This window comes from Esox lucius, chromosome 8 (genome assembly GCF_011004845.1).
Source record: "Esox lucius isolate fEsoLuc1 chromosome 8, fEsoLuc1.pri, whole genome shotgun sequence".
Classification (NCBI taxonomy): domain Eukaryota; kingdom Metazoa; phylum Chordata; class Actinopteri; order Esociformes; family Esocidae; genus Esox; species Esox lucius.
This window is the reverse complement of record NC_047576.1, coordinates 27,415,828-27,438,767: the sequence shown is the minus strand read 5'-3', so window position 1 is coordinate 27,438,767 and position 22,940 is coordinate 27,415,828. Positions and strand designations below refer to the sequence as shown.

General features: G+C 40.4%; 1 protein-coding gene across 4 annotated transcripts; it reads left to right on the top strand.

Annotated features, from left to right (window-relative positions):
* Positions 1–438: 438 nt before the first annotated feature.
* On the top strand, positions 439–21,232 carry podn (podocan). Of its 4 annotated transcripts, none has more exons than XM_010864152.4 (14): positions 439–770; positions 899–912; positions 1,423–1,598; positions 7,477–7,830; positions 8,187–8,280; positions 9,064–9,128; positions 11,755–11,864; positions 12,745–12,901; positions 13,112–13,227; positions 15,660–15,873; positions 16,166–16,370; positions 16,980–17,218; positions 17,886–18,034; positions 20,107–21,232. In XM_010864152.4, exons 4-14 carry the CDS (start codon positions 7,543–7,545, stop codon positions 20,270–20,272), a joined length of 1,803 nt encoding a protein of 600 aa, XP_010862454.1. In that variant the 5' UTR covers positions 439–770; positions 899–912; positions 1,423–1,598; positions 7,477–7,542; the 3' UTR covers positions 20,273–21,232. The 4 variants fall into 4 exon arrangements, with proteins under 4 accessions (XP_010862454.1, XP_019904922.1, XP_019904923.1 ...); XM_020049363.2 differs by adding an exon at positions 1,224–1,308 and having other exon boundaries at positions 439–912; positions 1,396–1,598; XM_020049364.2 differs by having other exon boundaries at positions 439–912; positions 1,396–1,598.
* The last annotated feature ends 1,708 nt before the right edge of the window (positions 21,233–22,940 follow it).

Genomic DNA, 22,940 nt, shown 5'->3' with positions numbered 1-22,940 from the left:
TTAGCCGACATGCATTTATTATTTATTCAAATTGGACTCTTAATATCTCACCTGGCACAGCCAGAAGAGGACTGGTCACCCCTCTGAGTCTGGGTCCTCTCTAGGTTTCTTCCTAAAATTTGGCCTTCTTAGGGAATTTTTCCTAGCCACTGAAATTCAACACTACTGTTACTTGCTCCTTGGGGTTTAAGGCTGAGTGTCTCTGTAAAAGCACTTTGTGACAACTGCTGTTGTAAAAAAGGCTTAATAAATAAATTTGATTGATTGATTGATGATAGGCCTGTATGTATCAGACCTCTCATATAACTTACATAGGCCTGTATGTACTGCTAATTAGCAATCAACCTAATGTAACCTCTGCAGCTGTGTTTGTAAATGACCTTTTCCATGTGGTGTTTCTGTTAGTCTGTATATACTGTGAACATTAATGGTAAGAACCTTGCATTAGATTTTGTTTATAAGTATTTCTATTGTGCAATCTTGATATTTCACATTTTTATGTTTGTTTTTTTGTCTATCCCGCCGCTGGCCAACCCTTGGACAGTCCGAAGCAGGCAGGAGCATGTCTAGCACTCTCTTATAACAATGTCTTTTGCATTAACCCTGTGATGCATTAATTATTAACTTCATGAATTTATAGCACAGGTAGAATTTGCAATACATAGGTTTCTTTCTGTTTAATTATTGACTGAAGACCAACAGGAGCTACAGACATGCCGGAATTCTTGTAGATCAAATAAGCAGAAATGGAATGGGCCTTTAGTGTTATGGTACTTGGAAAAATATAGTAACTTGGCTAAGTAGATCCATAGTTTTGAAGAGCATTTACTGATTTTGAATCTTTCTAAATACATGTTCTAATGTTAATTTGTCTTTTGCTCATACACTTGTCCTTTAGCTTCCCCTCTGGTGGTAAGTTGCTTTTTTCATTCATCTTTAATACATTTATTATTTCTTAAATCCTGTCTCAGCATATGTTAGAGATTATATCATGGAAAAATGATTATTTTGTAAGGCTTACGAGGGAACAGATTGCTAACACAGTGTTACTGCCATGCTCCCTAGTTCATAGTACGTTTTTCTTTATACTCTACTCAAAGAAAAACAAATGTATCATTCAGCAGGAGCATTTATTTGAAGTTAAAACTACTTTTAAGTACATTCCATTCCATACTTGTTCAGTCTCAAAGTAATAATTATCTGTGTTTATTTATGAGCAATAGGGAGTCTTGTCAGGAGGAGTATGTCCTTCTTTCTCCAGAACATACTAATCACAACATGAAATGGCTTCCTTAACATGAAAAAAATGTAAGCTAAAAAACAAAGAATGTTGGATTTTTGGCTGTGCCTCAGCTCCCAGTTCTCTTCTCACTCTCTCTCACTATTTTCCCCCAGTTTCCTTTTTCCTTTCCTTTTCCTGAGCTTTCCCTCATACACTCCCACTCTACTTGCACATCTGGTGGGGATCTAGATCTGGAGCGACGGTGGAGTTGCTGTAGTTCCTCTTTATCCTGCTATGCGACTGTATCTCGCTGGATTGGACAGCAGACTGCACTTTGTTTGCCTCAGTCACTGCTAACCTCCCTCCGTCAGAGAAGGTAAATCATGCATGATAACTTCATATGGGCGCATGCACTATATTGAATGCATTAATAAAATATAGTGTTGAATTACAATTTTTAGGTCCAGAGTTACTCTTTCATGTTAGTTGCATGGATATGCCCAATCGGTACTCTATGTAGCTCCAGTCAAAACATCTTATGGACTGACTCTGTCGGAATTGGTCATTTGCCACCAATAATATTCCAAGAATTCACTGTGTGGCAGTATGCTTCCATTACCTGGGGAATGATAGGTTAAATAATGGGTTCTTACGTTGGTTTTGTTACACAGGTGTTTTAGTGTGAAATGTAAATGTGTGTTATGCATATCCCAACTCCACTGTACCCTTGTAAACTGGGGTCACGACCAGGTATAAGCCATTTTTGATGACAACCCTGGAGCAAAAAGGGTTGAATGCCTTGCTCAAGGGCAGATAGACAGATCACTTCATCTTTCAGTTGTTACCCCAACACGCTTCCTGCCACCCCAAATAGTGTGCTGTTCAAGTTCACAGCCGCCCAGATGGGAATTTGGTTTTACAGACTATCTTGTAAAACCTGAGATATACATGTTGCATGTTTTGAGTAACTGATTGAATGGTATTGGGGTTTTATGAAGTTAAACAATTCTTTTAGGAAAGTGTTACAATATGTTGTTCGTTGCAGAGCACAATTTTATGTAGGGATGAACGTAGCCATACTATTCGCGTTGTGCATTTGTAGCTGTCATGTTTGGTATGTGTGTGCAATGATATACAGTGAGGTATACATTCACAAGAGGGAGTGCTGTATCATGAATAAAGTCACAGGTTAACGGTGAAATTAGGCCCAAGGCAGAAATGGAGATGAGTTAACAATTTAATCTGTAACTGTGTTCATGATATGGCACTGCCTTTGCAACTTAAATGTTTTTACCAAGATACAGTATATGATATATTTAGGTTTAAACTGCATGTTTTTCTCATCTGATTAACAAGATACTTAGCTGCTGGTCAGATCCACACTGAGTCCCGTGGGTATATCAGAGACAGGATGTTGGCTCTGCTGGTGTGGCAGCTTCTGTACACACACACACGCACACACAACCACACACACATTACATACACTCAGGGCTGGGTAGGTTACTATCTAAATGTAATCCATCACAATTGCTAGTTGCAGATCTGTAATCAGTAACATTACATACACCCAAAATCAGTAAAAGTAAAATGAGTAATATAATTACTGTCTTATTACTTTCCTATTGAAGCATTAGAAGAAGACCAAAATGAATATAACCAATTCAGTGGAAACTAATACAGTATCAATCAATGTCAGGCCTTACAGGGACGTTGCAATTTACTTCAAGATAAAATGATTAAGTGATAGCATTAATTCTGACAAAAAGGTTTGTCAGATTTCATTTCATTTGATTCAATGTTTGTTAATCTTCAAGAATTTGAGTTATTGATTAGAATTTTTTTTAACTGAAAATATAACTGAAAAAATACAGATTTTTTTCCCCACATGGATTTATTTGTTCTTTTTGTTATCAAACTACACAAAATATTATACAATGTTGAAGTGAAAATATTACACTTTTCTGTGACTAGCCTAAATTAGTTAAGGGGCATAATTTGGCAGAACAAATCACATAGAAGTTCCATAGGGACATACATTTATTTTGGCATTCAACCTTATCCTCAATTTACCTACCCCTTTCTCTTTGTCCCCATATAGACAACATCTGTAAGGTTTCTTAGTCTTGAATTTGAAGCACATTTTCAACTAAAAACAAGTTGTGCTTTTGAAAGTCTCCTGAAGAAGGGCAGTGATCGGTGGACGAGTAACGATAACGAATCAGACATTTAATATCTATTTAAGCAACGTCAAGTCAATAATTACACTGTGAATTATGTATTAGTCCACCCAGAAATATCAATGATACTATCGTGCTTCTGAACTGAGCTGCAGGAGAGGAAGGAAACTTCTCAGGGATGTCATCATGACGCTTCTGATGATTTTAAAACAACTGTTGTTGCAAGTGTTGTGATGGGGGAAAACTGAGGATGCTTCAACCAGATTGTTAATAAAATAATTTCCTTAACAACTGAGTAAAAAGAAGAATACAAACATACATTATAGAAATATCCAATGTATCTGTCCTAAGGTAGAGTGGGGAGAACAAATATTTGATACACTGCCAATTTTGCAGGTTTTCCCAATTACAAAGCATGTAGAAGTCTGTAATTTTTATCATAGGTACTGTTCAACTGTGAGTGACGGAATCTAAAACAAAAATCCAGAAAATCACTTTGTATGATTTTCAAGTAATTAACTAGCATTTTATTGCATGACATAAGTATTTGATACAACAGAAAAGCAGAACTTAATATTTGGTACAGAAACCTTTGTTTGCAATTACAGAGATCATATGTTTCCTGTAGTTCTGGACCAGGTTTGCACACAATGCAGCAGGGATTTTGGCCCACTCCTCCATACAGACCTTCTCCAGATCCTTCAGGTAATGTCGCTGGACATTAGGGACTTTCAGCTCCCTCCAAAGATTTTCTATTGGGTTCAGGTCTGGAGACTGGCTAGGCCACTCCAGGACCTTGAGATGTTTCTTACAGAGCCACTCCTTAGTTGCCCTGGCTGTGTGTTTTGGGTCGTTGCCATGCTGGAAGACCCAGCCACGACCCATCTTCAATGCTCTTACTGAGGGAAGGAGGTTGTTGGCCAAGATCTTGCGATACATGGCTCCATCCATCCTCCCCTCAATACAGTGCAGTCGTCCTGTCCCCGTTGCAGAAAAGCATCCCCAAAGAATGATGTTTCCACCTCCATGCTTCACGGTTGGGATGATGTTCTTGGGGTTGTACTCATCCTTCTTCTTCCTCCAAATACGGCGAGCGGAGTTTAGACCAAAAAGCAAAATGTTTGTCTCATCAGACCACATGACCTTCTCCCATTCCTCCTCTGGATCATCCTGATGGTCATTGGCAAACTTCAGACGGGCCTGGACATGCGCTGGCTTGAACAGGGGGACCTTGCGTGCGCTGCAGGATTTTAATCCATAACGGCGTAATGTGTTACTAATGGTTTTCTCTTCAGGTCATTGACCAGGTCCTGCTGTGTAGTTCTGGGCTGATCTCTCACCTTCCTGCCCCACGAGGTGAGATCTTGCATGGAGCCCCAAACCGAGGGAGAATGACCGTCATCTTGAACATCTTCCATTTTCTAATTATTGCACCAACAGTTGTTACCTTCTCACCAAGCTGCTTGCCTATTGTCCTGTAGCCCATCCCAGCCTTGTGCAGGTCTACAATTTTATCCCTGATGTCCTTACACAGCTCTCTGGTCTTGGCCATTGTGTAGATGTTGGAGTCTGTTTGATTGAGTGTGTGGACAGGTGTTTTTTATACAGGTAACGAATTCAAACAGGTGCAGTTAATACAGGTAATGAGTGGAGAACAGGAGGGCTTCTTAAAGAAAAACTAACAGGTCTGTGAGAGCCGGAATTCTTACTGGTTGGTAGGTGATCAAATACTTATATCATGCAATAAAATGCAAATTAATTACAAAACAATGTGATTTTCTGGATTTTCTCTAACAGTTGAAGTGTACATATGATACATTACAGACCTCTACATGCTTTGTAAGTAAGAAAACCTGCAAAATTGGCAGTGTATCAAATACTTGTTCTCCCAACTGTATATGTAACAAGGCACTAATGTAGCATTGTAAAAATATACTTCAGAGGAATACATGTTTTGGGCTAAATGCAAAGGCCTAAGTTAGGCACAAATTAGAAACAACAAATTCCTGAATAACTGCCTTCTTATTTTAAAAAGAAAAAGGGAACAGATGGGATTCAATAACCAACAACACTGGTGAAGTGTTATATTCACTAGAGTTGCAAATAGCTGTGCAGGCTTGAAAAATTGAAAATAGCTGTTTAGTAATGGTCACTAACACCTTAACAGGGCCTCAAGAATTCTGGAAAAAAATATTGCCCAATCCATGTCCCTGTCTTGTCATATCAACTGCAAATAGATTTAAAGGCAAGCTTTATTCATATGCATCCGTGCCAAACCATTCTTCTTTTTTCCACACTGTTTTTCATCCAGGAAGTCATGTAGGTCATTGGGTGTGAGGCCTCGATCAGTGTATTATCACAGTTAACATGGCAGGCGGCCGGGCCTCCTGAGCTGGTTGCTAGAGTGCAGAGAGATCAAGAAAAAAACAAAAAACTGTGTCCCCCTCCCCCAGTTTGTCAACCATCCCAAACTTCTTTCCAGCTAGCATCACAGTCAGGGCTTGAACCCAGATTGTGGTCATCAGTTTGAAGCTAAGAAAGGGTGACTCCTGCATCACATGTTTATTTATGTATTTGTGAACAGCCACCCAGAACAACCGAAATCTGTAAGGTGCAATCCCGTGTTCTTATCCCGTGATTTGTGTCATCATGTTCTCTGACTTGTGGTCAGGTGTACTTGGCGTGAAACAATGTAAATATGTAATTTTGCAATGTTAATTTGAATATAACTGGGGAATTAGAAAGGTGTTAAAGTAACCCGAGAAGTTAGCATCTTGTCTTTCAAAGTATTCATCTGATTGTCATGTTCACACCGCATAGCCTACTGCAAAAAAACAAGTTGTACTGGAACTGCTCCCTTTCAGTTGAAGTGTCCATCGTGAAACAGATGATGCACACTTTCGTGGTGACACTGTCATGGTGACATTAGCTTGCTAAACCTGTACTAAAAAATAGATCATGAAGTCTAAAGGTTATGCTGTGCTGAATAATTGGGCATGTGCAGCCTTATGTATTTAACATTGCTATTAACAGAGTACTCATAGGAAAAGGCAGAAAGTGCTTCTCCAGCAGAAATCCCTCATCACTGGATCTCATCCATACTCTACAGACTCTACACTTGTCCAGTCAGCAGCGGAACAAGATTTCGGGAAGAAAAGGACTAACCTAGTGTTGTTTAAAGAGCTTTACAGTGTTTTTCTATATGTTACACATACTGTAACTCTCCCCAGCCCTGGCCACATATAGCGGTGTGGACTATCAACTGTAATAATCCAGCTCAGCTTGCGCTTGCTCAACCTAGTCTAAACTCTTCTCGGTTCTGGCACCCAATGGTCCAGCGTCCCCTGGATTTCCTGCCCATTTTCCGAATAGAAATTTGAAACTCAACATTTTCAACCGCCCTCTTTGTGAATTGTAGTCACTATTACTGGTCTTGTGTGGGTATACCACACATATTGCACACATAATAGCTATATTAATATCAAGCTGTGGATAAGAGTGTCTACACAATTACTAAAATGTTAAGGTTAACCAAGGGAGCAGAGCAGAGTGCTTTTTGGGAACTTGTCCACCAGCACAGGCGGAGATGATTAGAGAGTATTTCCCCCCCTGTCTGACTGAACAATAAAACAATGTTTTCTACTGGGACACTTTCTGCTTGCTAGAAGCATTATAAAAAAAACACCTTTAATGGACAAGAAGATAGAGTAGATAATAAAAGGAGGCCAAAACATGAACAAATTGTCACACACATTTTTCAAAACAAACGCAAAAGGTTTGTTCTCATCCCAGAAAAACAGCCTCCTGTCTTTGTTACCCAGCCCACCACCAGGCCAACTGCTATTCTGACGCTGTAAAAAACCTTGTCTGTACAAACTACTTGTATAACACCTGTGATCTATATAGCCTGCATTCCAACTTGTATTAAAACTGTAGTTCAAAGTTTTCAGTGGAAATCCTCTACAAAGCTGTAAAAGACAATAGGACATGTTAGTCCTTGATTTCTAATCCATGGTCAGTAATCATACAATTTCTATTTGAAATAGCCATGCATTTATTTATCAAACTGTAATATAGGCCCTACTGATCAGTGGTGCAGCTGAGGTGCTTGAGGTGGCTTGACAACCAGGCATCGCCACAGACATGGCCAGCACCTGGAGGTCTCTTCTGCAGTGTCTGAATGTGCTCCTCCTGGCCTGGGCTCTGGTACACTGCCAGACCCATCCGGAGGTCCAGACGGAAGAGGAAGGAGAACCAATGGAGGTGACAGAGACAGAGGCCGTTGAAGTCCGGGAGGTGGTGAAGACTGGGTTGGTTGTATGTCCTGGCCAGTGTACTTGTACAGATGAGGGGGCGGTGGACTGTGCCGGCGTTGACCTCATGGACTTTCCAAGTCCGCTCTCCGAGAGCACGCGCATTCTCTCACTGCAGGTGGGTCGGGTGGATACAACACCCATTTTCCCTCCATCCATCCAGCTGGGTTTCATAAACACAACAGAGTCCAGCCAAAACAACTATCTCCCTAATGCCGGGCTTTATACACACATCCATTGGACACATAATCAGTCCTGTAGTGAGTCAGATAATGAAAGACCTTTCCAACACCTGACATATCTTGATACGCGTGTCCCACACACCCACACCTCAAGCCTGATAAAACCTTCTTCATTTGGACTGATTCAAACCTTCAGGCATGTAAATGAATGCTGCTCCAGTGTATGCGTACATGCTCTCTGAATCCATCGTTAAGAAATGATGTGTTGCTGTTCGTCTCCTCTTTGTCTCAGAACAACCAGATTGGATTTGTGACCGTTGACGACCTGGCTCGTCTGCAGCAGCTGGTGACACTAAACCTGCAGAACAACCGTCTTACCACACAAGGTGAATCACCTGCCGACACAAACAAGCCACGACCGTGAGGGGTGTCCCCAGGGTCAGCTGGAACCTTTTGGGGTCCCTAAACTAAATTGTATTTGGGGCCCCTTCCCTAGTGGCTCTTAGGGGGCCCTTAGCTACTGCTTGTGCCGTCTATGCCTAGATCTGGCCCTGGGTGTCCTTATGTGCTTCAGTGAACTGCCATAGCTGGATGCCACTATTGGAGGTAAACACAGACATTTTGTCTGAAAGTAGCCAAAGGAGAAAGAGACAGACAGTCTGAACATGCAAGGTGAACTGGACAGTGCTGCTGAAATGTACAGAGAGCGAGACGAAAAGGGCTTCAGGGGACATAGATCTTCCACAGACAAGGAAGATAGAGACATACAGCCATTTAGTATGATGAAAGTAGTTTTTACTGGTCATTAATTCTTAGTGTCTGTTAGTGTCCTGTTCTCTCTGGGTTTCTCTGTCTGGGTCCATATCTAATTGGAGCCTCTAGCTGTTTTTACTGGGAATGAGTTATGCTCAATTTGGGCTCAACGAGTGGGCTCTTATTCTTCTAGATTGTCCACATTCATGATTTATCTGTAGTTACAGTTATGATTACCATATGTGTTTTATTTATCTTACTGCTTTATTCACTCTCTGAAACAAAGCAGTATAATCTTTATGATAAGTGTATTGTCTTAGTCAGTGGATTGAAGGCTGAGTAACACTATTTGCCCCGTAAAGATTTTCTTCTGTGTGTCTCTGTGTGTGATTGTAATTGCATGTATGTGCTTTCAGGCCTTGAAGATGAAGGGTTCACAGTGATGGAACAGCTTAAATACTTGTACTTGGCTAATAACAAGGTAAATCATTCTACACACAGTCATTAAAATAGACATAACTCATATAGTGCCTTCAGGAAGTATTCCATGCCTTTCACTGTCTTCACATTTTGTGTTATGGACTTAACTTATAACTGATTAAGTATATGTCATTTGCCATCACTCTACACAATATACCCATTAATGACAAAGTGAGAACTTGTTTTTAGAAACTATTTCCACATTTTGGAAATAGTTTTTAGGCAATCTCAAGTACCTTATTCAGACGTTTTGTCATGATACTCCAAATTAAGCTCAGATGCATCCTGTGTCCTTTGATAATTATTGAGATGACCCTAGAACTACATTGGAGTCCATCTGTGGCAAATTCTATTGATTGAAAATTTCACATCGCATGTCATATCAAAACCGTAGCCATGAAGTCCAAGTAACTCCCCACAGACATCAGAGAGGTCTGGAACTGGGAAGCATCTTCCTAGAGGCCTCTTCCTAGTAAACAAAGTTGCCAGAGAAGAAGGACCTTGGTCAGGGAGGTGACCACGAACCCAATGGCCACTAACAGAGCTTTAGATTTTCTCTGCAGAGATGGTTGTCCTTCTGGCAGTTTCATCCATCTGAGGCTCTTTTAGAGAGGCTGGGGTTCTTGGTCACCTTCCTGACCAAGGCCATTCTTTCTGGTAACTTACCGTGCAAGAAGGGGCTTGGTCAGGGAGTCCTGCAGCACGCCATCAATCAGGCCTTTATGGTAGACGTGCTAGATTTACAGTAAGCCACATCTAAGTAATGTCAATCGACACGTCGCCTAAAAGACTCTGGGAACATGAAGAAAAGGATTCTTTTGTCGGATGAGACCAAAATCGAACTATTAAGCCTGAATGCTAAGCGCTACATCTGGCAAAAAGAAGGAAAACCTGATTCCTTGAAGGAAACCTGATTCAGAGCTCACAAGACCTCAGACTGGGCGATGATTAATCTTTCAGCACGACAACGACGCAAAGCATGCACCACAAGACCATGCTGGCGTGGCTTCAGGACAAGTCTGGGAATGTCTTTGTGCAGCCTGCACTTGAACCATACTGAACATCTGTGGGGAAACCTGAATATCGCAGTCTGACGCTCCCCATCCAATTTCATAGAACTTAAGAGGATCTGCAAAGAAGAATGGGAGAAAATCCAGTTGTGCATAACTGATAGTGGCATACCCAAGAAGACTAAAAGCGTGATCGCTGCTTACGGCGCTTCGACAAAACACTGAAAACAGGGTCTGAATAATTATGTGCACGAGATATTGAAATGTTTCAATAAATTGTCCTAAAAACCTATTTTCCCTTTGTCTTTATAGGGTATTGTGTTTTGATTGATGGACACAAAATGTGTAGAAAGCTGAGGGGTCTAATTACTTTCTGAAGCCACTGTAAAACAAAACAACAAAGAACAATTCTTTCCTCAGTGGGACATTACTTGAAACAGGGGAAATGGTTACATGTAAACAGTATGTTTTTATTTGCCATAATCATTAATATACATATAATCAGGACATCCAGAAGTAAGCTCCTTTAAAATTCAGAAAAGCAAGCCATGGAGCTTTGTGCAGCCATCTTAACCTCTGTTTGGGTCTACTCTTGCTCTAAAATGTAATTTCTTTTACGGTCAAGGTTGAGACAACCAAAATCCTCTATCCACAAGAATTTAGCAATACAAATATCTAATGACTCAGGCCAGAGCCACAACACAATGTCTTTTTCAAAATAATTATTGCTCTTGGGGGAAAAAATTTAAATAATCAAATAGCTGAAACAACTGTCTGGAAATGTAATTTGAAACTCCTGTTTTTGTTGGTTCTAGAATAATCATTTTCCTGTGCTTCCCTTCTTGGATTCTCCAGCTTGAATCTTGTGTTCTTAGTGCTTCAGAGTATAACGCTGTGTGACATTTATCTATCTATATGGTTATTAGATACATTTTATGATGCAGTAGAGGAGCGGTGTAAACTCCTGTTACACTATTTGGCCAGCTTGCGGTTGAAATTATTTGCAGTGTTTCCATGCCAGCTGATCAGATCTGAAACGTGGACAAAGTAAGGGAGGGAGGAAAAGAGACAACGAGAACAAGAGAAAGAAAGAGGCTGTTTTTGATGTAAAAGGGATGAGTAGGTAAACAGAAAGAATTAGTGATTTTTAATAAGTGCTTACTAAGCCTGAAACACCCATGTCACTTTAAACCATAAACCATGTTGAAAAGGGGACAGACATAATTCTATGTAACACTGTTAAGCTGCCTAGTACTGTAGCATTTTCACCTAATTGTATATACGATATTTGTTAAATTATACATAGTTTTATGTATCATATGATATCATTGAGGAGTGACAGGGGTGTCTTTTGGATAATCCTGTTTTAGATAAGAGAAAAGAATGGCCTCTCCTACCACATGCCAACAATGCAGAAAAACTCCCTCTTGGCAAAGGGGATGGAAAAAGCGTTCACTTGTTTTGACTCCTCTGTAAATGTTTCAAGTTCATTTGAGAATACTGTCTGTGTTGTGTATTACCCTCACTGTCAGTGCAGGACATTAACTGTCAGTACACTAGAGAACAAAGAGAATAAAGCCAGATGGTAACATAACATCTCTAATAATTCCCTTACAGCTCACCACAGCACCCAAACACCTGCCTCCATCACTGGTCAGCGCTGATTTTGCTGCTAATTCACTCACAAAGATCTACCCTTACACGTTTGGTCAGAAGCCCGAGCTGAAGTAAGAACGCTTGTGTGTGTGTATTTATAAGTGTGTCTGTGTTGTCTGTGTTTGTGTGTGTATTTATGAGTGTGTCTGTCTTGTGTGTGTGTATTTATAAGTGTGTCTGTGTTGTCTGTGTTTGTGTGTGTATTTATGAGTGTGTCTGTCTTGTGTGTGTGTATTTATAAGTGTGTCTGTGTTGTCTGTGTTTGTGTGTGTATTTATGAGTGTGTCTGTGTTGTCTGTGTTTGTGTGTGTATTTATGAGTGTGTCTGTGTTGTCTGTGTTTGTGTGTGTATTTATGAGTGTGTCTGTCTTGTGTGTGTGTATTTATAAGTGTGTCTGTGTTGTCTGTGTTTGTGTGTGTATTTATGAGTGTGTCTGTCTTGTGTGTGTGTATTTATAAGTGTGTCTGTGTTGTCTGTGTTTGTGTGTGTATTTATGAGTGTGTCTGTCTTGTGTGTGTGTATTTATAAGTGTGTCTGTGTTGTCTGTGTTTGTGTGTGTATTTATGAGTGTGTCTGTCTTGTGTGAAAAATACAACTTCAGTTTCGCCTAGTGAAGACGATATCATATTTGTAGTATTAACATGATATCAATATTACATTTTTTAAATATCACGGTAATCATCAATTCTGGTATATCACGACACCCCTAGCTTGAGAGAGAGAGAGAAAGTGACTGGTAGGTGGGTGTTTGGCTGGGTGATTGATGAGGAAACCCACATTGCAGTACCTCCTCCTTAATGTTTGCCCTTTTTCCGGTATTCAAAGACAGGCTAGTCTCGGGTGCTGTATCAAAACTGCTAACTACTTCTCGAGTCACATGCTTTTTACTCTGTGCTCCACTCCAAGCCACTTATACCGCTCGCCTCCCCCATGTCCTAACTCCACCCTAGGTCAGTGTATCTCCACAACAACAAGCTGACAGACGCAGGACTACCTGGGAACATGTTTAATGGTTCTGACAGCCTGGAAGTCCTCGTCATGTCCAGTAACTTCCTCCGCTACGTCCCTAAGGGCCTGCCCTCGGCTCTGTATCGTCTCCATCTGAAGGTGAGCTTGAGCAGCTACAGCCCTCACACAGTAACATAAGGCCTGGTCCACATGGCCAAGCTGATCTCTGTGAAAAAACTGGCCAGATACGTCCAGCGCTGTACTACTCTAATACCTAATGAATGCATAAATAAGCTGCGACTTATTTGCTATCGGTGGTAATGATATGTGATGCTTGTTTATGTGTCTGTGTGTGTTCTTGATGAACAGAATAACAAGCTGGAAAAGATCCCTGCAGGGGCGTTTGATAACCTGATAGAGCTTAGAGAGCTCTACCTACAGAACAACCTGCTCAGCAATGAAGGCATGGATAACGAGACCTTTAGGTATTAATACCGGAATATTGTAGTTGAATTAGCATTCTTTTCATACCATAGTGTTATCCTTGAGGTACTATAGTATAGTTCCAGTAGTGTTGTCATATTCTAGAAACACTATTACAAGTACTACAGTAGTACTGTAATATTACAGCATGGACAATAAAGCCTTCAGGAGGAAATGGATGCCTATTACTATCACTATGTTGGATAATAACACATTAACACACTCAACAAAGAGCCATTCAGTCCAGCTCTCTTCTTTCTCTTCTCAGTTATTTAGATTCTGTGCAGACTTTGTCACAGTGAAATAGAATCAGTGGGCGATCTGTTCCGGTGCTGTCCAGTTACAGCAGACTTCTGAAATCAAGTTCAGAATGAACTGTTGGGTCATGATGACATTTCATAAAGACAGGACAACCAGAATCTCAAAAAAATTATTTTGTAGTTGGAAATATATGCAACCCCATTTCCAAAAAAGTCGGGACGCTGTGTAAAATGTAAAAACAAACAGAATGCAAATAATTGAAACCCTATATTCAATGGAAAACTGTACAAAGACAATATATCAAATGTTAACACTGAGAAATGTTATTGTTTATTGAAAAATATATGCCCACTTTGAATTTGATACCAGCAACACTTTTCAAAGAACCTGGGAGAGGAGCTACAAATGACTGGAAAATGTGTGTGATACAAAAAAAAAACCTGATGGAACATCTCACAACTAATTAGGTCAATTGGCAACAGGTCAATAACATGATTGGGTATAAAAAGAACATCCCAGAGACGATGAGTCTGTCAGAAGTAAAGATGGAGAGGGGTTCACCGTTTGTGAAAGATTACGCAGGCAAATAGTGCAACAATGTAAGAATAACATTTCTCAAATTAAAATTGCATCATCTACGATACGACAAAGGAGACCCTGAACTGTTGAGCAGCTGAAATCAAACATGAATAGGAAAACATTATACTTTCAAAACTACAGCAATTGGTCTCCTCAGTTCCCAAACACGTACAGAGAATTGTTAACAGAAGAGGTGGTACAACACTATGATAAACATGCCCCTATCCCAACTTTTTAGAAACGTGTTGTTGGCATCAAATTAAAAATCTAAATTTTTCAGAAAACAATACTATTTCTCAGTTTCAACATTTGATATGTGGTCTTTTTACTTTTTTCAATTAAATATAGGAATGAATGATTTGCACATCATTGCATTCTGTATCTATTTGGATTTTAAGCAGCGTCCCAACTTTTTGGGAAATGGGGTCGTATATTATATGAGCAAAGAATCCCTGCTGATGATGATGATAGCAATGTCAATGCATTGCCCCATGGAGCTATAAGCTCCATCTCAACTTGTGCTAAACACTTTTAAGAGCACCTTAGACCTCTGGTAGACTATATTACCAGATTCTGACCACTAGAGGTTGCCTTTCCTGCCATACATTTCCCATCCGGCCCTCATGCCATACTAGGCAATTCATTCACAGCATCCGGCTCATTCACCCAGGTCACTCATTCACCCAGGTCACTGATGTAAATTAGAGCCTTTTTATACTACTATATAGTTTCCCGAAATGAGGAAAACTTCAAACACTAGACACTCTTTTTCAGGATTTGTGGTGTTTAGTGAGAGGTTCTGGTAAGAAAATCAATCAAAATAGTTAGTAAAACCCCAACAATGTGGACTAGAAACGAGACACAGCATATGAAAACAGGTCTAGACTATAAAATATTTGTGACAATTACTTACCTTATGAGGATAACTTGGGTCCCAAATTAGCCATTACATTTTAAATAAAGGCTTAAGAACCCCTGGTCTAGAGAAGTACTTAAAAAATACTTCCCAGTTATGGGAATAAATGTTGAATATCTTTTCTGCCTTTTACACATGCTTTCAAAAATGTGTTTGTATGGGACATAGCATAAAAACACAGTGTTGTTTTTAAACTATATGATGCTCCAATAGTTCAAATACTGTCACTGTTGCCTATTATGTGTCAACGATTATTACAGGGTGCATCATTTCATAACAAAGGCCAGCTATACAGCCGACAACATGCCAATGTATGAGAGTGTAGTTAAGTGGTGAGTTCAAGGCAGAGTTCAATTTCCTCTTGATGTTTTCTATGTATATTATTTTCATATTTTTACTTAGCACACAGAGCACATGATGACCTGGTTAGTCTCATGGTAATACAACTGAATGATAGAAGCCGGCAATGTGGGTCTTTGTGTGTCTCGAGTGAGAGAAAGAGCGAGTGTGAGAAGCCAGAGAGATTTGTTTCAGCTTATACATTCTCAAAAAAAAAAAATGAAATGGGGAAAAAAAAAAGATTTGTTTATTCATGACAAGACCTTCCCTCTTAGAACGTTAGCCACCTTTTCTTCTTTCCTCTTCTCCTCTCGTATCCTTTCGTCTCTCCTCTCTCAGTCAGTTGACTAGTCTGGAGTTTCTGGACCTGTCTAACAACAACCTGACCGTGGTTCCTGAGGGTCTGCCCCGGGGTCTGATAATACTACACCTAGAAAAGAACAGCATCCGTCGAATACCTGCTGATGCCCTCACAGCCTGCCGTAATCTGGAGTACCTCCTTCTGCAGAACAACCAACTCCGTTCTCGCTCCATAGATCCCGCTGCCTTTCAGGTAGGCCTACCACACAGCAGAATATTGGGGATATCTACGGTGGATGGACGAATCACCAAAGAAGTATACGCCTCGAAAACCATGACAAATACACCACATAAAGCCTAATCGGACTGCTAGTTTGGTTAGGTTGAACCTCACAGAGGGTGGAACAACTTCATTTTGTTTTTACAACTATTGTGGTCTGTTTTGTCTCTTTTTAATTAATGCAAGTGGAAATTAGAGATTTTTTTATGAAATGCGCTTATCATTGTGGTACGATTTTTCACATTTAGAATGTTTTTTTCCTCAGGGCCTGAAGAATCTCCACACCCTCCACATGTATAATAATCAGCTGGAGCGCATTCCCAGGGGTCTTCCCCGCCGGGCCAAGACCCTCATGCTGCTTCACAATGCCATCAATGAGATCGGACGCAATGACCTGGTTATGATGTACACCCTGACCGAGCTCAACCTCAGTTACAACCGCCTCAGCAGCCCCAAACTACACAGAGAAGGTAGACCAGAACCTATATGGTTTCATATTTCAGGTTATAAATTCAGGTCATTTATTTAAGAAAAAGTGGAAGAAATGAAACCAAAAAATAACAAAAACCGAGGGGCAAGGCTGGCATCCCATTCCTCTTCTTTAGTGTTTGACTCCCTTTGGGCCCTGTTTTGCGACCCCGGGCCGGATGGTTCTCCCAGCGTTGGCCTGATGCCGATACAGGAGTGTATTTGCGCAAACTGCTGTATGTGGCTCTTCCACACATGATTGTGACATGCTGAACAGCAGCCTTTCTCAAACCCAGATTGCAGGGTGAAAACCACACTCATTTGTTTGTGCTTACATACATTTGGTAGTAGGCTAACCTTGACCATGGTTCCATCAATTTGGCGTTAGACCACTCTGTTCGGATTAGACTCATTTTACATACAAGGAATAGGACTTGCCCTCAAACTTTTTCACTTGACATATATTGCACTACAGAATGTCCATCTACACCACTAGCTGTATTTGGTTATGCTGTACCACACAGTAATTACTCAAATAACCGACATGTCAGCAGCTGAGGTGACAAACACGATCGATGTTTTGAAATGAGACCATGTTGATCCTCATCCAGCCTTCAGGAAGTTGCGTCTGCTGGAGATCTTGGACCTGTCAGGGAACACCCTCCACTCCCTGCCCATGGGCCTACCCCGCTCCCTGCAGGTCCTCCGGGTGAAGGACAGCCAGCTGACCACCATACCAGAGGGGGCACTGAAGGGCATGGCCAAGCTCCGGGAGATTATTCTCAGTCATAACAAGCTAAAACTCAACTCTATCTACCAAGGAGCCTGGATGGAGCTTAGCGCTCTGACGGTGAGACTGGGAGGATGAGGAAGAGGGAAAAGAGGAAGATGGGAAAGTGGGTGAGATAGGGAGTGAGATGATGTCACCCATGAATCAGTCACAAGTTTGTTTGAAATATCTTCAATAAAATATTATTTAACCTATACATTTCTTAAATGTAAAGTCCCCTCCTAAGGTTACTTTTGTTAAATCTATTTGTGTTATTAAAGTGTATCAAGGTAGTTTTGCTTACAAATCAAATGTTAGGCCAATTCACTTTGTGTTCATGGTGGCAGAGAGCACCTCTTATCCTCTTCAGCTCAGTATGCCTTAGATGATACTAGACTATTGGGATACAAATCCCCAGTCTTTGGAAGCTTGTGAGTCCAGGCTTAATGCTCATTCACTGAATGGGCTACCAGTCTGAACATTATGACATAGGCACACAAGAAGCCATTGTGCAGCACAGTATAGAGTGACAGAAAGCAGTCCAATTGTTCTAGAACAAACACGCATCAATTGAAATGTCACTGAATCACAAAAACCAGAAGAATCTAAAAACCCTAAGAATTGCTAGATGTGAAGTAGTTTGGCTCTTGAGTCGCAGGGTTTACATTCCACCCACTGCTCCTGTCTTTCACCAGTGTCCAGTTTCCTGAGTATAATATACCTAAAACTTATCAATGTGTTCCTGTAGACGTTGGACCTGTCCAGTAACCAGCTGTCTCATATTCCTTCTGACCTGCCTGAGTCTTTGGAGTACCTGTACCTGCAGTCCAACAGCATCAGCTCGGTCCCCATCTCTGCTTTCGAGGGCACTCCCAACATTAAGGGCATCTTCCTGCGGTGAGAGACTGAACACCAGTACATGAACTCAGAAACACACTAACGCCTGAACCTGTTTCATGGTCCAACTCCACAGCCTCTGTAAATTCAAATACCAAATGTACAGTGGATATAAAAGGTCTACACACCCCTGTTAAAATGCCAGGTTCTTGTGATGTAAAAGAATGAATCATGTCAGAAGGTACTCCACCTTTAATATGTCCTATAACATGAACAATTCAATAGAAAAACAGACTGAAATCTTTGGGGAAAAATAAAAAATGTAAACTCACAATAACCTGGTTGCATAAGTGTGCACACCCTTGAACTAATACTTTTTTGAAGCACCTTTTGATTTTATTACAGCACTCAGTTTTTTTGGGTAGGAGTCTATTAGCATGGCACATCTTGACGTGGCAATATTTGCCCACTCTTCTTTGCAAAAGCACTCCAAATCTGTCCGATTGCGAGGACATCTCCTGTGCACAGCCCTCTTCAGATCACCCCACAGATGTTCAATTGGATTCAGGTCTGGGCTCTGGCTGGGCCATTCCAAAACGTTAATCTTTTTCTGGTGAAGCCATGCTTTTGTAACTGTGAGATTCTGGATTAAACACGTGGTTTACACAGGCAATAATTCCTAAAAAAATACAGGTATCCCGAAGAGGTTGGTTCGCATAGGCCAATTTCTCTCCTCAACACAGATCAAAGATATTAGCAAACACTTTGGTCAACAGACCTAATACTTTTGTGGGCAAATGACTTAGTTAAGGCTGGCTTCATCCACAACTGGAATTCTATTCATTTTAAAATACTTTTTGATCCATTCCTGGTATGGACCTTGATTTATTTATTGATGTGTACCTTGCTGATGTCTTTTGATGCTGAAAAAGCTTTACATCAAATTAATTGACCTACCTACTTGCGGCTCTACAGACATTTAACATTGGGGACAGGTTTATTAAATGGGTTCCAATTCTATCTAGGAACTAAAATAGTCACCAACCAATTATTTCCACCCTAAACTGGCCTCCCCAGAGGGATGTGAGAGGTATGTGCACACTGCTTTTGGACATTAAACCTCTCGCTCAGGCCAAAAAGATTATAATTCTAAAGAAATTGAAACAAAGTCTTTATAGGCTGATGTCATTCTCAATGTAACTGATTCCCAATCTAATAATAAAAAATGTATATCCCATGTACATAATTATTCAGACCATTTTCCATGACACTTAATTGAGCTCAGATTCTTCCTGTGTTCTTTGATTTGATATCTTTCAAAGTTGATTGGAGTTCATGTGTGGCAAATTCAATCTATCAATTAAATTCAGCCTGTGGAGAACTAAATGAGGAGAAGGCGACGGGGTACGAATACCTTCCAAAGACTCTGTGTTTTCCCAACATTTCCCAACAAGTCCAGAAGAATAAGAAGCAAAAGAAGAATGACAGGACTAACACTTTGCAGGCCCGGATCGCACCCCAAACTACTATGACCGTCCATTCATGCTGTAGCCTCGTCCTTGGCAGCAGTTGCTGAAGTAACCCAGCAGTTAGAAACAATTGGTTGGCTGACTGAGCCAATTACAACTTCTGGATTGCTGCAAGGCTTCAGTAGGGGAACAGATGGGGACTGGTGACTAGACTTGCCTGCATGTGTGTTTGCATTGAGTTGGTGAATATGAACATGTGTGGTTACTCATGTAAGTGTGCTCACGCATGCGTATGGTCAATTAGAAACTTAGATTGGTCCAACTCAAAGACACTCACGATGCCATTAATTTGCTGATATGAAAACACTGGAAAAAATGTATCAGCGTGTTAACTAGCTCAATAGAACTCTTAATGGAATGCAAACCGAAACAAAAGAACGGGGGTGGCAAACCAATTGGCTGAGACAATCTTATATGTTGTAACCACACATTGCGCAGGTCATTACAGAGACAAATCAATATGGTATTGGTTCTAATGATCTGCTGGTTTCAGATGAACACAACACTTGTTTAACCGCACGTGTTCAGTCTGCTAAGTCATAATCACATTTTGCGAACATGATCTTAAACCTCTGACTAGTTTTGTCTCTGTCGCCCTCTCAGGTTCAACCGTCTATCCCCCTACTCTGTGAAGGAGAGCTCCTTCAAACACCTAACCAAACTGCAGGTGCTGGACATTGGTCACTCGGGCAACTCCAACCCCTCTAGCCCTTCTGGACCCTCCTTCAGACGAGAGGAAGAGGAAGAGGAAGAGATGGAGAATATGTGAGAGCAACTGGGAGAACGTTTTTCTTCATAAGATTATCCTATGGGCACAAGCTGATTGAATGAGTAGATTCAAATCCCAAGTCCTGTTATTTTAAATGCACAGAAAACACTTTTGCAAAAGATTAGGCTCGATACTGAAATGTTAATGGAAGTTAGAATAAAAGGGGAAGTGATGTTTTGTCCCATAGTGGTGAATTGTGGACGCAGATAACGTGTATCTGGTGCAGGATGCCAGATGAAAATGTATTTTACATTGCCTTATTTTTTGTATTTTTGCTTGTACATGCAATGACAGATATGGTTGCATTTCTGCGCTTGAGCCTTTTGCCCGCAACACAAATGGCACCCTATACTCTAGGGCTCTAGCCAAAAGTAGTGCACTGGTGAATAGTATGCCACTTGGGACACACCCTCACCACCACTTTAGTGAAACCAGAAAGGATGAGACAGTCAGACCTGTTGTCAGTCATATGTTGATCATACTGCATGGGTCCAATCGCTGAATTTTAGTTTGTGTTAACCATGTCACTTTACTATGAAGATTGTCAAGATTTGCAGTCTTTGTCATCTGTGCTGAGCCTGTATTCATTTTGTAAGCATCTTAGGCCAGGCTGAGTGGTGGTCTATGATTAGGTCCCTCCTCTTATTCATTATGGTCTATAAGACTGAACTAATACTAGATCTGGGACGCTTTGTGAATACCTAGTTGTGATTGTGTGTCGATGCCTGGTAAGACAGTCTGGCTTCATGCTGTAGTCTTATATCATCATTATTATGCTGCAAACAACATCTATGTCCATGTCACAACAATATAATGACATCTTTCTCAGCCTACCAAAAGCTTCAGCCATGCTGTTAATCTTATGCCTTGCTTTAATCCAGTCTTGTTTTACAAAGATGAAGATTGCAAATATTTTTATATGCAAAATTTTAAAACTCATGCTATTAAATTAATATTGAAGCTGCGAACCAGTGTATTTCTTTTTCGCCTTTTCAGATGAATACAGCAGTTAATTAATTGATTTAAATGATTTTCTTTTACATTGATGCCATAACGAACAAAAACATGCATTAACCTGTTTCTGAGCAAAAAGCTACAGTACAGTAAATATGAAATACAACCCCATTTCCAAAAAAGTTGGGACTACGTAAAATGCAAATAAAAACAGAATGCAGGAATGTGCAAATGATTTATCTCTATATTTAATTGAAAATAGTACAAAGACAACATATCAAATATTGAAACTGAGAAATTATTGTTTTTGGAGAAATACATGCCCATTTTGAATTTGATGCCAGCAACACATTTATGAAAAGTTTACCACTGTGTTGCATCACCTCTTCTTCTTTTTAACACTACTCTGTAAGCATTTGGGAACTAAGGAGACCAATTGCTGTACTTTTGAAAGTGAAATGTTTTCCCATTCTTGCTTGATATAGGATTGGAGCTGCTCAACAATTCAGGGTCTCCATCCAGGGTCGTATTTTCTGTTTCATTATGTGCCATTTTTTCAATATGTGACAGGTCTGGACTGCAGGTAGACCAGTTTTACTACGGAGCCATGTTGTTGTAATACGTGCAGAATGTGGTTTGGCGTTGTCTTGCTGAAATAAGCGAGGCCTTCCCTGAAAAAGATGTTATCAAGATGGTAGTATGTGTTGCTCCAAAACCTGTATATATTGTTCAGCATTATTGGTGCCTTCACAGATCTGCAAGTCACCCATGCCATGTGCACTAATGCACCCCCATACCATCACGGATGCTGGCTGTGCGCTGATTACATGGTGGATGGTCCCTCTCCTCTTTAGTCCGGAGGATGCAGCGTCCAAGATTCCCAAATTATTTTATTTGTCAGAACACAGGACAGTTTTACATTTCGCCTCAGTCCATCTTAATTGTGCTTGGGCCCAGAGAAAGCTGCATTTCTGGATCTTGTTTATATATGGTTTCTTCTTCACATCGTAGAGTTTTAACTTGCATTGATAGTACTGTGTTCACAGACAATGGTTTTCTGAAGTGTTCCTGAGCCCATGCAGTGATGTCCACTAAAGAATCATGTCTGGTTTTAATGCAGTGCCGCCTGAGGGCCCGAAGATCACAGACATCCAATATTGGTTTTCAGCCTTGTCCCTTGCATACAGAGATTTCTCCGAATTTTTGAATCTTTTAATGATATTATGTACTGTAGATGATGAGATCCCCAAACCCAATTGAACCTTTAAATGATATTATGTACCGTAGATGATGAGATCCCCAAACCCATTGCAATTTTACGTTGAGAAATGTTATTCTTAAATTGTAGCATTATTTTCACAGAGTGATGAACCCGTCCCCATCTTTACTTCTGAAAGACTCATCATCTCTTGGATGCTCTTTTTATACCCAATCATAATGTTACTAACCAGTTACCAAATGTCCCAAAAGGTTTGGAAATGGGGTTGTATATATGCACATAAATAAAAGAAAATATTTAAAAGAAAAACAAATTAAGCAAATTAAGTTGTGTCAGAGACACCCCAAAACAGATAATTTTGTCATCTTACAGAATGATAGCTCCTATGTGTCTATGGTGAAATGTGGTGCGGTAGTGTGCCATTTCAGACACAACAGTATAAATGGCTTAAGTGATGCAGGTCAATGCCTGCCTGCTCATCAGGGAAATCTAAAG

Bases quoted from the DNA above. Each gene is read 5' to 3' on its own strand.
- podn (XM_010864152.4), top strand. From the start codon at position 7,543: ATGGCCAGCACCTGGAGGTCTCTTCTGCAGTGTCTGAATGTGCTCCTC. The intron at 16,371-16,979 runs GTAGACCAGAAC...ATCCTCATCCAG, and splicing joins CCCCAAACTACACAGAGAAG to CCTTCAGGAAGTTGCGTCTG. The intron at 18,035-20,106 runs GTGAGAGACTGA...TCGCCCTCTCAG, and splicing joins ATTAAGGGCATCTTCCTGCG to GTTCAACCGTCTATCCCCCT.